The sequence below is a fragment of the Mauremys mutica genome, chromosome 2 (genome assembly GCF_020497125.1).
Source record: "Mauremys mutica isolate MM-2020 ecotype Southern chromosome 2, ASM2049712v1, whole genome shotgun sequence".
Taxonomy (NCBI): Eukaryota; Metazoa; Chordata; order Testudines; family Geoemydidae; genus Mauremys; species Mauremys mutica.
Window position 1 is genome coordinate 273656942 of NC_059073.1, and position 13160 is coordinate 273670101.

General features: G+C 41.6%; 1 protein-coding gene across 2 annotated transcripts in view; it reads left to right on the top strand.

Moving 5' to 3' along the window:
* The window catches only part of DIP2C (disco interacting protein 2 homolog C), a 487597-nt gene that overhangs the window by 279014 nt on the left and 195423 nt on the right, over window positions 1-13160 (top strand). The window contains exons 2-4 of one of the 2 annotated variants that reach the window (XM_045006686.1): window positions 898-969; window positions 3678-3845; window positions 12691-12801. In XM_045006686.1, the coding sequence (XP_044862621.1) occupies window positions 898-969; window positions 3678-3845; window positions 12691-12801 (351 nt within the window). The remainder of the gene's footprint in view (window positions 1-897; window positions 970-3677; window positions 3846-12690; window positions 12802-13160) is intronic. The other variant, XM_045006687.1, reaches the window with a different exon arrangement.

Genomic DNA, 13160 nt, shown 5'->3' on the forward strand with positions numbered 1-13160 from the left:
GACAAAATGCAGATTTTAGTTATCTTTAATTCAATATTTTAATTATGTTTAACTATATATTTTGAACAGTAAATAGAGATGGGAGACCCCTCTCCACTTTTAACTAGACAGAAAACATATGCTCTCCTCCAGCCTCCCCTTATCTGCCATTTCTTTGTGGAACACCTTTGTGGAAAAGCTTTTAAATCCTTATCTTTTAAAAATTGTCATCTGTGGAAAATGCAGATGCAGTAAATAGACATATCAATTAAGCGGGTTTATGGGGTATTCAAGCCCTTGGACAATTGAGTCTGGAAGTTTCAAGATGCTTTTTATGCTGTGTTAGGCAGAGACTCTAGAAGACATAACACTATTTGACAGTGGATGTTTGGTGGGTTTGCTGCATTGTTTTTCTTAAAGTGGTGCTTAGGAGCTAAGCCAAATGTTTACATTACAGCAGCAGTGTAGCAGCACTTTGAAATCTTTTGTGGCCTACATGCTTAATTAGAAAAATCTCATTAATGACAGAAAATGCTAATCTGTAATGAGTTTTGCTAGCCATTACAGGCCCAAGTATTCTATATAATCCATTGCTGATTAATTTAATGAAGGTCTATGTAGTTTTTGAAAGCCTTGTGTGACAACATATCAAAATGAGACTGAAACACTGTGCTTCTGTACCACACTGCTGGAATAAATCAAGGCTAGCTGTTTACTTGCCAAAATGGTATAAATTAGTACTTTCTGGGTAGAATGATCGTGCCAGAATGAATGATCATACTGTGTTTTCATTTGTTCATTATAATTGTCAAGAGAAACAGAGAGTGCAGTGGTGGTGAAGCATATGGTACTTCCGTTAAGCAGCTAGACTGTGTCTTTTTCCAAGTCTTATTGATTTTCCTTTTCTTTTCTTGGCAGGTGACATCACACAGAAGGGATATGAAAAGAAGAGATCAAAATTAATTGGGGCATACCTGCCACAACCTCCGGGTATGTATAGCTGTGCCAGCAGTATATGAAGTTGTCAAGTACATAGATAGCTACCAGAATAAAAATCTGTATATTGGAAGGAGTATCTGTGGCAGAAGTAAACCTGTTTGTTATGCATTGTATATACAGAGCTCCCATCATCCTTTTATGTATACATATATGTCTGCCTGGATGTGTTTACATTTTATACATATATTACTGTGGGATGCCCAGACATACATGGCCAGGAAATAAACTAGCCATGGCTCTTGAGTTAGCCATTATTTATTCCAAGGAATGAAAAAAAAACCCCTACAAAACTGTCATAACCCTCTAACACTTAAGCCAAACAAAGGTCTCTGAACAGTGGGGAAAAGGAGTTAGGCTTATCACAGACTGCTTATCAGTACTAGGGCTTGCTCCATTGCAGGACTTCCAGCCTAAGTCCCTCACGCCTGAAGACAAGAGAAACAGTATCCCCCACAGCTCAACTTGGGCCAGATTCCTACAATATTGGCAAGCATCTGTGATCCTTTCTAGAGTCCTGGGTTAACCCTTTCCTTGCTTCCCTAGGAATGCGACACATATCAAAACTAGACTCACCCACAGGCATACACAGACACCCAGACTGTATATAGTACACATTGGTTTAATTCATAATTTGAGTATTCCATATGTAAATTAAGAAAAGAAATATTTCACATCATCTTCTCCAGTGCTGCACTGATTTTTTTTTCATGTGAGACCACTGAATCGTGAAGTCAAATATGGATTTGTGTACATCAACATAAGTCCCAGTCTTGTAATAGGATCCATGCAAGACTCTTGTATTTGTACAGAGTCCAGTGACCTCAGTGGGGCTCCACTCAGGCATCAGTGTCTACCTACACTAATCTTATGGACCATAGTTCAGATCTTCCTTTACAAAATTCTGGGTAATTACCATAAGGTGTAGTTTAGGGTTTATGTTTAATCTGCTCACACGTACATACTACAGCAAGATGTTGTTTTTGTGTCCTTGGACTTTACTGGCCCTGCCCCCAAAGTTCAGGAGATCTAAAAAATAATAATAATAAAAAAGCTTGGCATTACAGACCTAGCTGTTGCCGTCCCAGCTCTCCAGAAAGGTGCAGCATGATTTGGGGGGTGCTCTTGACATTTGCTAGCTGTTGGGAACAGTTATAAAACTAGACAGATCAAACAAAACACCCCATAATCCTACAAGATTCCTAAACTTCTGTGCAGTCAGCATTTTTACTAAACTATTGAAGTGTATACAACACTTCAAAATTTGCTTCACTGAAACCTGTGTACTCTGTGCACCTCTACTCACTCCCCCATTACCTCCCTAAAATCTTCTGCAAACTGGTATAATTCATATTTTTATTAGTAGTATTTACTGAGCACTGTCAGTTGTCCTGCTGTCTCTCGGCTTGTTCTCCAAAGAGCTTTCAATTTCCGGGGCAAACTATATCCTCCAAAGCTGACACCCATGTAATGTGGAAAGAGATGAGGCAGAGAACCCTTTGGGATGAACCTGCAAAGAGTTTCCTTCAAATCCTCTCCTCAGGGAGCTAGAGTTTGGCAATCTGTGGTGAAGGCAGAGGGTCTTTGGATCCTCACCAACTGGTATGGTTTCTGCAGAAGTTGTTTAGCCATTGGTTAAGCAGCCTACACAAAATTGTCATCAGTGAAGGAGGTGGCCTAGTGCTGCTTTATTCAGATGCTGAAATCTCAGTGGATATCCTCTGCCTTTGGAAGGGGAGAGAGGCTCTTCCCCCTCTCCTCCAAAATCCTGCAATGGACCCAGCGGGGTTTCCTGTGACTGGAGGAAGAGGGGAACCATGCTGCAGAGATGGCATTGCTTCCTTTTGCATTCTTCCATCTAGATCCAGTGGAGCTGAGTCCCCTTTGCTTGCAAAAGTGGGCAGGGAAATTTGGCTCTAAATTGGTTCAGCATTACAATGAATGATTTTATTGCACTAAGGACATTACAAGTGTAAAATTACAGTATATTCCTGCTGTAACTGAGATTATTTATGCCTTAGGTCTCTGCTGTGTTTGTAGTTTTCTGTTTGTTTTGTTTTTTCCCCACTTTGTTGCTTTTAAAACAAAATTGGTAAAGAGGTATTGTGGTATTTTTCCTCTCAACCTTTACTTAGCTGAATGGCTGAGGGTCCCTGCTTCCTGCCTGGGGAGATGAATCTTCTCCAAATGGGGCTGCCTCCTGTAGGTGCTTGTTAAGACCTCTTGAACATTGCTGTCCTATTATCCAATACGTCACTCATTTGTTTATTGTACTCTGTTTTCATGGGGAACTGCAAACATTTATAAGGTTTGGTACTAGAACTCTCTATTATAAGGGGAGGATGTTTTAGAAATATTAACAATAAAGGGATTGAATTTCACAATACATTTTTGGTGGGAGCCAGGGCGTGGGAAAGGGATGGGATCTGCATTTTTTGCAACTGCGCCTACCAAACGGAAAGTAAATCAAAAGGCAGTTCCCCTCTGTTCCAGCATCCAGTCCTCCTGCTGCTGCTTTGCTAACATTACTAACACCAATGTTGGCAGAGCGGAACACTGATCATGTGGCTCCGTGAGTGTACCGTAGTGTCTGTTTGTATGTGTGTGTGCTGTACTGCATGGGGGCAGCCGCTCCATTCGTTGCTGTAACAAATGTAAAAAAACTAAACATGAATTAATTAGTTTTTTTCAACTTGTTACAGCAGCGAATGGAGCTGCCGCGGTACGGTGTAGACTGCAACACAGTGAAGGAGCCGCAAGAAGAATGCTCCGCACTGCCAACTTTGGGGTCTGTGACATCCGGGAAGCAGCAGCTAGAGAGCGAGCGGCCAGCACAGCAGGAAACCGGCCCCTCTTTTACTTTCGTTTTGGTGAGCACAAGAAATGTATATTTTCACGTGGATATTTGTTTATAAGCGTCCCTCTCCTGAAGGCCTCTGGGCATCCACTACAATAAAGTACACAAACATGGTTAATGGAAAAGCAACATGGCCTAAGACAACACTTGGAAACCTATAACTAACCATGTCCAAATAAGAATGAAGTAAAAAATCACCGTTCTTATGAATAACTGAAAAGAACTGAGTGTGTCTCTAGTGTCTCCCAGATGGATGCTGCAGAGGGGGTTTCGTACAATAAAGTGGTTAAAGCATAGGAGATCGACAGGGCTTCTAGTTCTGGCTGTGCCACTGACTTGCTGTATATAACTCAGTCAAATCCCAGTGCTCAGCCCTCTGGATGGTGCTGTAGAAGTCTAAGATGTAGTGCACGTGCCCTCTGTAGGGGTCAGAATTCATCCCTTTCCTGCTGTTTGACATACAAATCATTAGTAAGTCAACAAAGAGCCTAGGATTCCTTGTTCTTGGCTTGTCGATTCCAGGAAGGACATGCATTGAAGCTTCCTTCTTTCCTTTGTATGTCCTCTGTCCAGGCGTGAAATTGCTGAAGATGATGTGGGATGGGGCTGCCTTCTGCTCTTGTCTCTAGGATAATTCATTAACTCCTTCATGCTCTGGTGCACCGTGGAGCTTGTCCATCCCCTCACAGACATATCTAGATGAGGAGAGCATTCCAAACTCCCAGAAACGCAGTGGAGTAGGCCCTGCCTGAGGTCCTCTCAGGATTCTGTTGTGGAAGCTGAGCAGCTGCCGCTCCCCCAACTGCACTTGTTGTGACTACAAGCACACCGTAACGGAGATGGTCTCTCCCACAGAATGCTCCCATAGTCTCATCAGATCAATGATTATGAGTACAATAAAACTACAGAAAGAATCCATATTAAGGCCTCAGGCTAATCAACTGTGGATCTTCACTATGTTATCAGTTTCCTGTTAATGTCAAGTAGCGTTGCTCATTGATTTGGAGCACTGGTCTAAGTTCTAATCCAGGCTATGACAAGTTTTCTCTCTGCAGCCTTGAGCAACTCTCTCAGCCTCAATTTCACCATAATACTTACCTGGGTGTTGCAGGGATTAAAAGAGTTAATGATTTTGTACCATTAAAAGTGTTACATGTTGTTAATAATACTGTTGAAAGCAGATGGATGCAAATTAGTGGGGGTGTTTCAGTTGTGTTCAGTCTCAGAAAAAGGCTGCTGTCACTTTTTCTTGGGAAAACAAAACAATTCTACCACGTAACTTTTGTTTCCTCAAGCTGTATTTGCCAGAACATCAATTAGAGGTGCAGATGTTCTGTGCACAGGATTGTTTTCATTTTAAATTTGTTTTATAACTGTTGAATATCTGGTTTGGGAACCTTTGTATTATGCCACTTTTCCTTATTTGATAAACTGAAGCTCCAAATCTTGTACTGCTAAATTAGGAAAGGAGCACAGTGAGTTTCCCTAAAACATTTGGGGGCATTTTCTGCCTGGTACAGATGTGGGAATAGGAGGGGAAGAGTTGTAATGTGATCTAGCCAGTGGTTCTCAAAGCCGGTCCGCCGCTTGTTCAGGGAAAGCTCCTGGCGGGCCGGGCGGTTTGTTTACCTGCCGTGTCCGCAGGTTCGGCCAATCGCGGCTTCCACTGGCCATGGTTCGCTGCTCCAGGCCAATGGGGGCTGCGGGAAGGGCAGCCAGCACATCCCTTAGCCTGCAGTGCTTCCTGCAGCCCCCATTGGCCTGGGACGGTGAACTGCGGCCAGTGGGAGCCGCGATTGGCAGAACCTGCAGATGTGGCAGGTAAACAAACCAGTCCGGCCCGCCAGGGGCTTTCCCTGAACAAGCAGCGGACCGGCTTTGAGACCACTGATCTAGTGGATTAGATTCAGCCTGGGAGCCCTTGACTTCAGTAGGAGTTGAGGGTGTTATACATCTTGCTGTTTCAGGCCTTAAATGACTTCCCAAAGGTTACTTGGCAACAAGGTGACCAGACAGCAAATGTGAAAAACTGGGACGGGGGTGGGGAGTAATAGGAGCCTATATAAGAAAAAGACTCAAAAATCGGGACAGTCCCTATAAAATCAGAGCATCTGGTCACCCTACTTGGCAAGTTAGTATGTTGTCAAGTAGGGGGGTAGGATATTTACAGGGGCTGAAATCTGGAGATATAAAGGGTATAAGAATTAAACCAGGCCTGTTTCCCTGTTTTACAGATTCAGCAACTGAGCCTTGGCAGAACGAAGTAACTTGCCGGAAAGACGCTGTGAATCAGCTTGGCAGATAGGGGACCAGGGTTCTAATCCTCTCTGCCATGCTGATTTAGACCATGACCATATGCAAGTCACTTAATTTCTTAGCCTCAGCCTCCCCCACTTGTAAAATGGGGGTGGTGACCTTGATCTTCCCTCCCAGGCCGTCTGCTCAAGGAGCGGTTCTGACTGCTAACAGCTGAATGATTTCTTCTTACGTGAGAGTTTTTTTCAGAATAATTTTCTGAAGATTATCTTGATTAGCTCAATCAGTCAGTTCTATGTATGATAGTGTGTGGACAGCTGAGTGTGTGCTAGGAGCCCTCCCTGGAAGAAAAATAACGAAATTACCTGCATCCCATGTAAGCTGTGCTTTTGCCCAATTTATTTTCATCATGTTGCCAGGAAATTTGCTTATTCACAGCACAGACAGAAGGTGTTGTCAACAATTAAGCTTTCAGGCTAACAGTTTGAACATGGGTGGTTCATTCTCTCTTAATCAAATGCTGTGTCTCCGCTAAACTCTTTTTCATAATTTCCTATCATTGCTGCCACCAGTGTAGTTCCATTTGTGACAGCAACAGAGTAGCCCAGCCACCAGTGCTTTAATTATTCTGTCTAATTAAAATGTGAAACAAAGTGATTATAATGGCAACAACCACTCCTTCCATAGATCTACGAGAACACTGGAGCACCACCAGTATAGAATGGCAGGAAATGTTAAGAAAAAGTCTATTGTAAAGAAGCCCTAGGAAACAGTTTGCATATAAGACCCCCTACAATTCTGTATGTGGAAGTAGTTTTCTGTTTAAATTAAAGGAAACATCTCCTTGCTTGTGTTATTAATTTAAACTTTTTTACATCAAATTTGCTATTTACTGTTAATGTTGTTTACCCTGTGCACATTACTCATCTTGGACAATGGAAGTAAACTAGTCTATTTCGCTTTTGGTTTGTCATGCACAAGGATAGCACTGCATACAGTTCGGTTGCAAAGACTGCAAGATGTTTAAATAAAGCTTGATTCTGGGATTAAAATAATTCAGAGCTACTTGTACATGCACTAATAATATTTTAACATTTATGGGGAAATGTTCATCGATTGACCTCAAAGCCCTTTACAAAGATGGGTATGGGTGGGATTTGCAAAAGCACCTAAGTGTGTTAGGAGCACAAATCCCATGTAACTTTCACTTAGGGTAGGACTTTCAAAAGAACCTTAGTGTCATCAGTCCCATTTTAGGAATATGACTAAGGCTATGTCTACACTACAAGCTAGGTGTGTTATTCTCCTGCTCACATACACATACTTGTGCTATCTCTCATCCAGCTAGCACAAGCATAAATACAGTGTGACTGCAGTAGCACCTATAACGGCACCAGAGGCATGGCTGAGCCATGCTGAGTGCAAACCTGTGGGTGTATACTTGGCACGTGTCAGACGTTCCTCCACTGCCACTACCACATACTACTGCAGCTACACTGCTCTTTAAACTCGCTCTAGCTTGGTGAGAGAGAAAGCGAGTATTGTGTACACGAGCAGGGGAATCACATCCCTAGCTCATAGTCTAGATATAGCCAAAGGCACAGAAAGGCAAAGCGACTTGCTGGTAAATCTTAATTTCCTACAGCCTAATTGTTGGCTTATATCAACCTGATGGTTTATTGAATCAGATTTGATTTATGAAGGCATATGAGAATCACAGAGCCATGCCACCATTTCTACAATTTATATCAAATTTATGACTGCTCTTTTGCCATGTTAATTGAGAACCCATTTGCAATCATATCTGTGAGCTGAAATAAATATGGAAGGTAACCTAGTCTAGTTGATGTTTCATCAGGAGTACTGCACCACTATGCTTACAAAGAGTATAGAGGCCGGAGTATCTCTTACATATCATTTGTAGGTGAATATACATGAATATTTAGCATGGGCTGTCATAGTTTCCAGGGAAGTTACTGTTTACTTGTATTATAGCAATATGCGATGTAACAAATACAATTGTGGAGGCATGACATTTAACACGTATATACACCGTACAATGCATTCATCACACAGCTTTGATTTAAAGACACAACAATCACTTAAGAGAAGCTCTGTAAAGCGATTGATCTAATAGTAAATAATATTTTAAACTGTGTTCCAAATATCGCTTGCCTTTCGCCCCTCCTCCCCCCAGTTCCTGAAGTTGTTGGATTTGTCTACAGCTGAATCTCCCAGGGTTTTATATATAATAGGTTAGTTTTGGAAGAAGAAATTCAACCTCTGCTTAAGAATGCCTTCTGTCTTTCTTAAATTAGTTGCTTCAGCTTTTAAATATTTTTAAATAAAAGATTTTGATAGAGTCAGCTCAAAGTAATAAAAGAAACGTCAAAGACATTTGTCAGCTATAGCAAAAGAAACAATTGCCCTCTATCTGATAGGGCAAAAGCAGCTACCACCACACAGGATGCATTATCAGCACTTAGCACTACAATTAAACTACAACCAAGAAGCAATAAAGACTGGAAAGGAGGAAGAAGAGGTGAAGGAGAACTAGGAAAGGGCATGGAGACTATCTCCAGTTTCATGCATTCCGTGTATATATTTTATAATGATGTTAACAACTTGCAATATATTTCTTAAATAGCTGTTATCTAAGGTTATATTCCTCAATATTGCTTTGTAAGCTAAAGTCAGTAGATGCAGTAGAAAAAGCAGTTAACAGCTGATGACATTTGAGTTAAAATCAAGGCCATTCACTAATACGCAGAAGAACATTTACATGTAACTTGGTATCTATAGGGCATTGATCTCTGATCTTTGTATTTAAAATAATGCTGTTCAAAATACATTTTTGCATATCTTGAAAAAATATTCAGTGAGCAGAGAATAGTCAGTCATTTCGAAGCAAGTCAGTCACTGGTGCTAATTTCATTCACCTTTTTGTGCACTAAAATTTGTCAGACAGAATTAGTGGAAATAAAGTCCCTTTTCCAGTCACAGGACAAGTATAGCATGTCACAGGTCAGAGATAGTTTACTACAGACCTGGGTTGCATGGTATTTAATATTCTGTACAGGTTTACCTCTTGTTTCTCATACAAAAGTGTCAGTGTGTAGATGCTTTATATCCTGCACTCTGTGTTACACTATATAGAGTGAAGTTATTTTATATACTAACTACTGTGTCCTGTTGAGTGTTTTGATATTAATTTGCCCTCTGGTTACATTTAGAGGAAAATGAGGAGTAATCAATCAAGCGCACGTTATAGATAATTGTAACTGACTGGCGGAGGATCAACTTGTTTGCAGTTTTTTTCACTTTGATCTAGTCCTCTTTGCAACTGGATCAAAGCATTTTAACAGAACTGTCATTGCATGTCAGCAGGGTCCAGATGGACAGTTAATCCGTAGCAGGCTGGTGCAGGTTAGATACACACCCCATATGGTTGTGAACTAAATGTTTGTGTAGACAAACCCAAAGTGACTTGAACAGTACTTTTGCATGCCTGTTGCACTTCCTGCCATGCACTGCCATAGTGACATCAGTCATTGACTGCTCTCAGGTCCCTGCTCACCACATACAGCAAGAAAGCTGAAACTGCAGAGGCAGCAGGCAGTCATCATGTGCCCAGAAAAGAAGGGGAGGAGTGGGCCTTAGTATGATTGGTGGGGTGGCTCTCAGGTCTACATATTTTTCCTTCCTGAAAAAATCCTTTAATTAAGTGGGGAGCAGAAAAACTCATCAACATTTCTGAAATGCCATGAGATTCAGGACAAGTTATTTAAAGAGTGCTTTGTTTAGTCAATTTAAAAAAACTAGATGCATATCCCGTTTCACTCCTGTGCACCTAGGAGGTTTTAGAGTTTAACTACAAAGCTCATAGAATCATTTATATGGAAAAAGATCTCTAGTGGAACATCTAATCCAGGCCCCCTGTGTGAGGGTAGGATTTAATTATTCCTAAGAAATTCATGATATTGAAATAGCATATATACTCGTTCATAAGCCGAATTTTTTGAGTAAAAAAGGGAAGCAACAGAGAAGGGGGTCAGCTTATGAATGGGTATAGAGCGGGAGAGGTGGGACACAGCCTCTCCCCACAAAAGAGGGAGCAAGGAGAGGCATCAGAGCCAGAAGGGAAGAGGTGAGGCCAGAGTCTCTCCACTTCTGGCCACACTCGTCTCCCCCCAGCCTCTGAAGCAACTACAGCTCCGGGGCTGGCAGGCTGCAGCCCTGCCACCCAGCCCCGCTCCCCAGGGTAGGCTGTGGCCGTGCTGCCCGGGCGCCGGAGCACACTGCAGCCGTGCCGCCCAGCTCAGCCCGCTGGAACATGCTGCGGCTGTGCCGCCCGGTCTGGCCTGCCGGAGCAGCTCCAGCCAGGTCAGAGACATCCTTCTCAGATAAGGTGGGAAGGGATGGGATGGGGAGAGTGTTGGGGTCCCGGGCTAGGGGTGGGGTCATGAGGGGGTGGTCACAGGGGTTACTCCCCTGACACCCAGATTCTCCCCCCAAAAAAATTCCCCCTCCAGTTGCTGTCCCAGCCCGTCAGGGTAAACAGCTGGTGCGCTGGGACACTTTGTTTACTTAGGTTTACTTCTGTGCCTGCGGACACTCGAGGTAAACAAACCATCTCGGCACCCGAGCGGCTTATCTTGATGGCCCGGGAGCCAAAGTTTGCTGATCCCTGAATTATAGGGTCGGCTTATGAACAGGTTATAAACATTTTCCATTTTTACTTATCCATCTTGTGGGGGTTGGCTTATAAATGAACTGGCTTATGATAGAGTTACAGTATATAGTCTAGTCTTAAATATTGCTTTAGAGGATCGACCGCCTACCCTAGCAGCTTGTTCCATTCTGTGCCTGTTTATAGTTGAAGGTTTTCTAGTATTGAATTAAATTTTTCCTGCTCCATGTAAAGCCCATTACTTGTTCTTTTCTTGTTAACTAAGCATAATCCCTTTCTTCATTATAATCATCCATTTACATTTTTATAGATGGGCCCAATTTATTTCTTTCCCCAATACCACTAATCTACTAGGGCATACTGGGGAGCAGGTCCACTGATGGAAAACTTTACAATACAGGTACTGCTGTTGCATGTAAACCAACTCCGTAATGTTTTTTAAGTAAAATATAAGTTTTTTCCAAAAAATATTTTATTACCACAGCATTAGAAAGCCAAAATGGATAGTTGAAGAAAACACGTAGCGCATATATCGAAGCACAGATTTAAACAGCATTATTGACTTAAACTTTTTAGAAAGTTTGACCAAAGCAAACTTTGCTTTTTGATTTGGTGACCTGCTAAGGAAAGAAAAACAGGACATGGGCCCTTTCTGTCTTCTTCACAGTCTATACAAGGTCAGGAATGTTTGCTTCTGCTCGGTTCCTTACATTAGGAATTCAGGTTGCCTGCCCTGGAAGACTCCAGTAACTAGATAGCTAGTGAAATGACATAAGAGAGTACCATGAAAGCCGAGCAACTAAAGGAAGGGGTTTGAGCCAGTTCATTTAATGCAAAACACTTATTTAATTTCAATTGCTAATAACATTCTGGATAAAAGAAGCCTTTGTTAGAGAGTCAGCACCTTCGCCCTTTCAGTTCAGGTGAGCTGTCATACTAAGAATGCTCTGAGACATCTAACAGGGCCACCAGCAAAACCAGGGAAGACAACACTTGACTTTGCAGGTATTTCTGACAGTTAAAATATAACAGCAGTATTTTGACATGTCCATTTTTACATCACAAAGAAATAATAAAAGGTACAATTCCAACTTAAAAAAAAAATTAACATGTCACTTTGAGGTAGAGTCCTTTCAAACCCAACTAGTGCTAAGTGGAACACATCTAGAATGTGGAGTTGGTATTTAGATTTTTGTTTATCAAGTCCTTGGAAATTCTTGTCACTCAAAAATAAAGCAGACTTTTGCTCACTTCCCCTTGTCTATCAAGGAAGGAGCATTCAACGGTGAAACTTCTGGGAGCTAAAAAAAATATTACAACAAATCAAAATATAAACCTGCAACACAGCATGTGTCTAGACCCCTAATTTTTATTTCTGTGGCCACGCAAAGCGAGGTCCTGATTTGTGTGTAGTTTCACTCCTTTCCATTTTTTTCTCCAGACAGAAAATACTGAGAAAGGTTAAGCAATTTAGTTTGTTTCCCAAACCTAGAATCATTTTTTACTCTAATTCTATTTGTCTTTTTAGAAAGGTGGTGCCTAACACTCTAGGCTTAACTAGAGTGAAGCAAAATATAATACTTTGATTGTTTACATATGGTACTCCTATAGTCATAAACTATGGAAGTGGTCTTTTTTCCAACTAAATATTGTTGACTTTACAGCTTATCATAATTTGGAGTCATCCCCCTTGATGTTAGGTGTTTGTAGAATGTATGCTCCTTTGACTGCTTGGTGTGCAGCATTGACATAACTAGGCCAGAACAGCTGACCAAGTATTAGTAGTGTTTTTACCAATCGAAATCAAATGGTTTAACAGCTGAACATTCAGTTGGCTTTTTCTGTGCTCAAATCTGCATTAGCAACAATCTTCTGTAAACCGACCAGAACTATTTGTTTTTCATTAATGCAGGGGTGGATCAGGCATTGCCACAAGAACGTCGAACTCCTGTTACCCCTTCCTCTTCCTCTCGATATCACCGTCGCAGGTCCTCAGGGTCACGGGATGAGCGCTATAGGTCAGGTAAGTAGAAATAAAAGAACACAGAGGTGGAGAGTGTCCATCCAGTTCAATTGTTTGCAGTGGGACTCTAGTTGAACTCTTCTTCTAGCTGCCACAACAGGGAAATATTCATCGTGGGCATGAAGGGAAATTCTACCATACTGATTCTAATTTGCAAACACCATAAGAGAACTCTTAATTAGAAATAAAGGAGCTGGGCATGTTACTACTTGGAAAACATTGATAAGGAACAGATTCTAACATGATTGTGAATAAATAAATTGTAAATAAATTGTGAAGTTTACCAAAAAGTTTCATTCTAGTTGCTAAATTTGAGGGCCAATTCTCTTCACTCACATTGGTGTAAATCACAAGGCAAG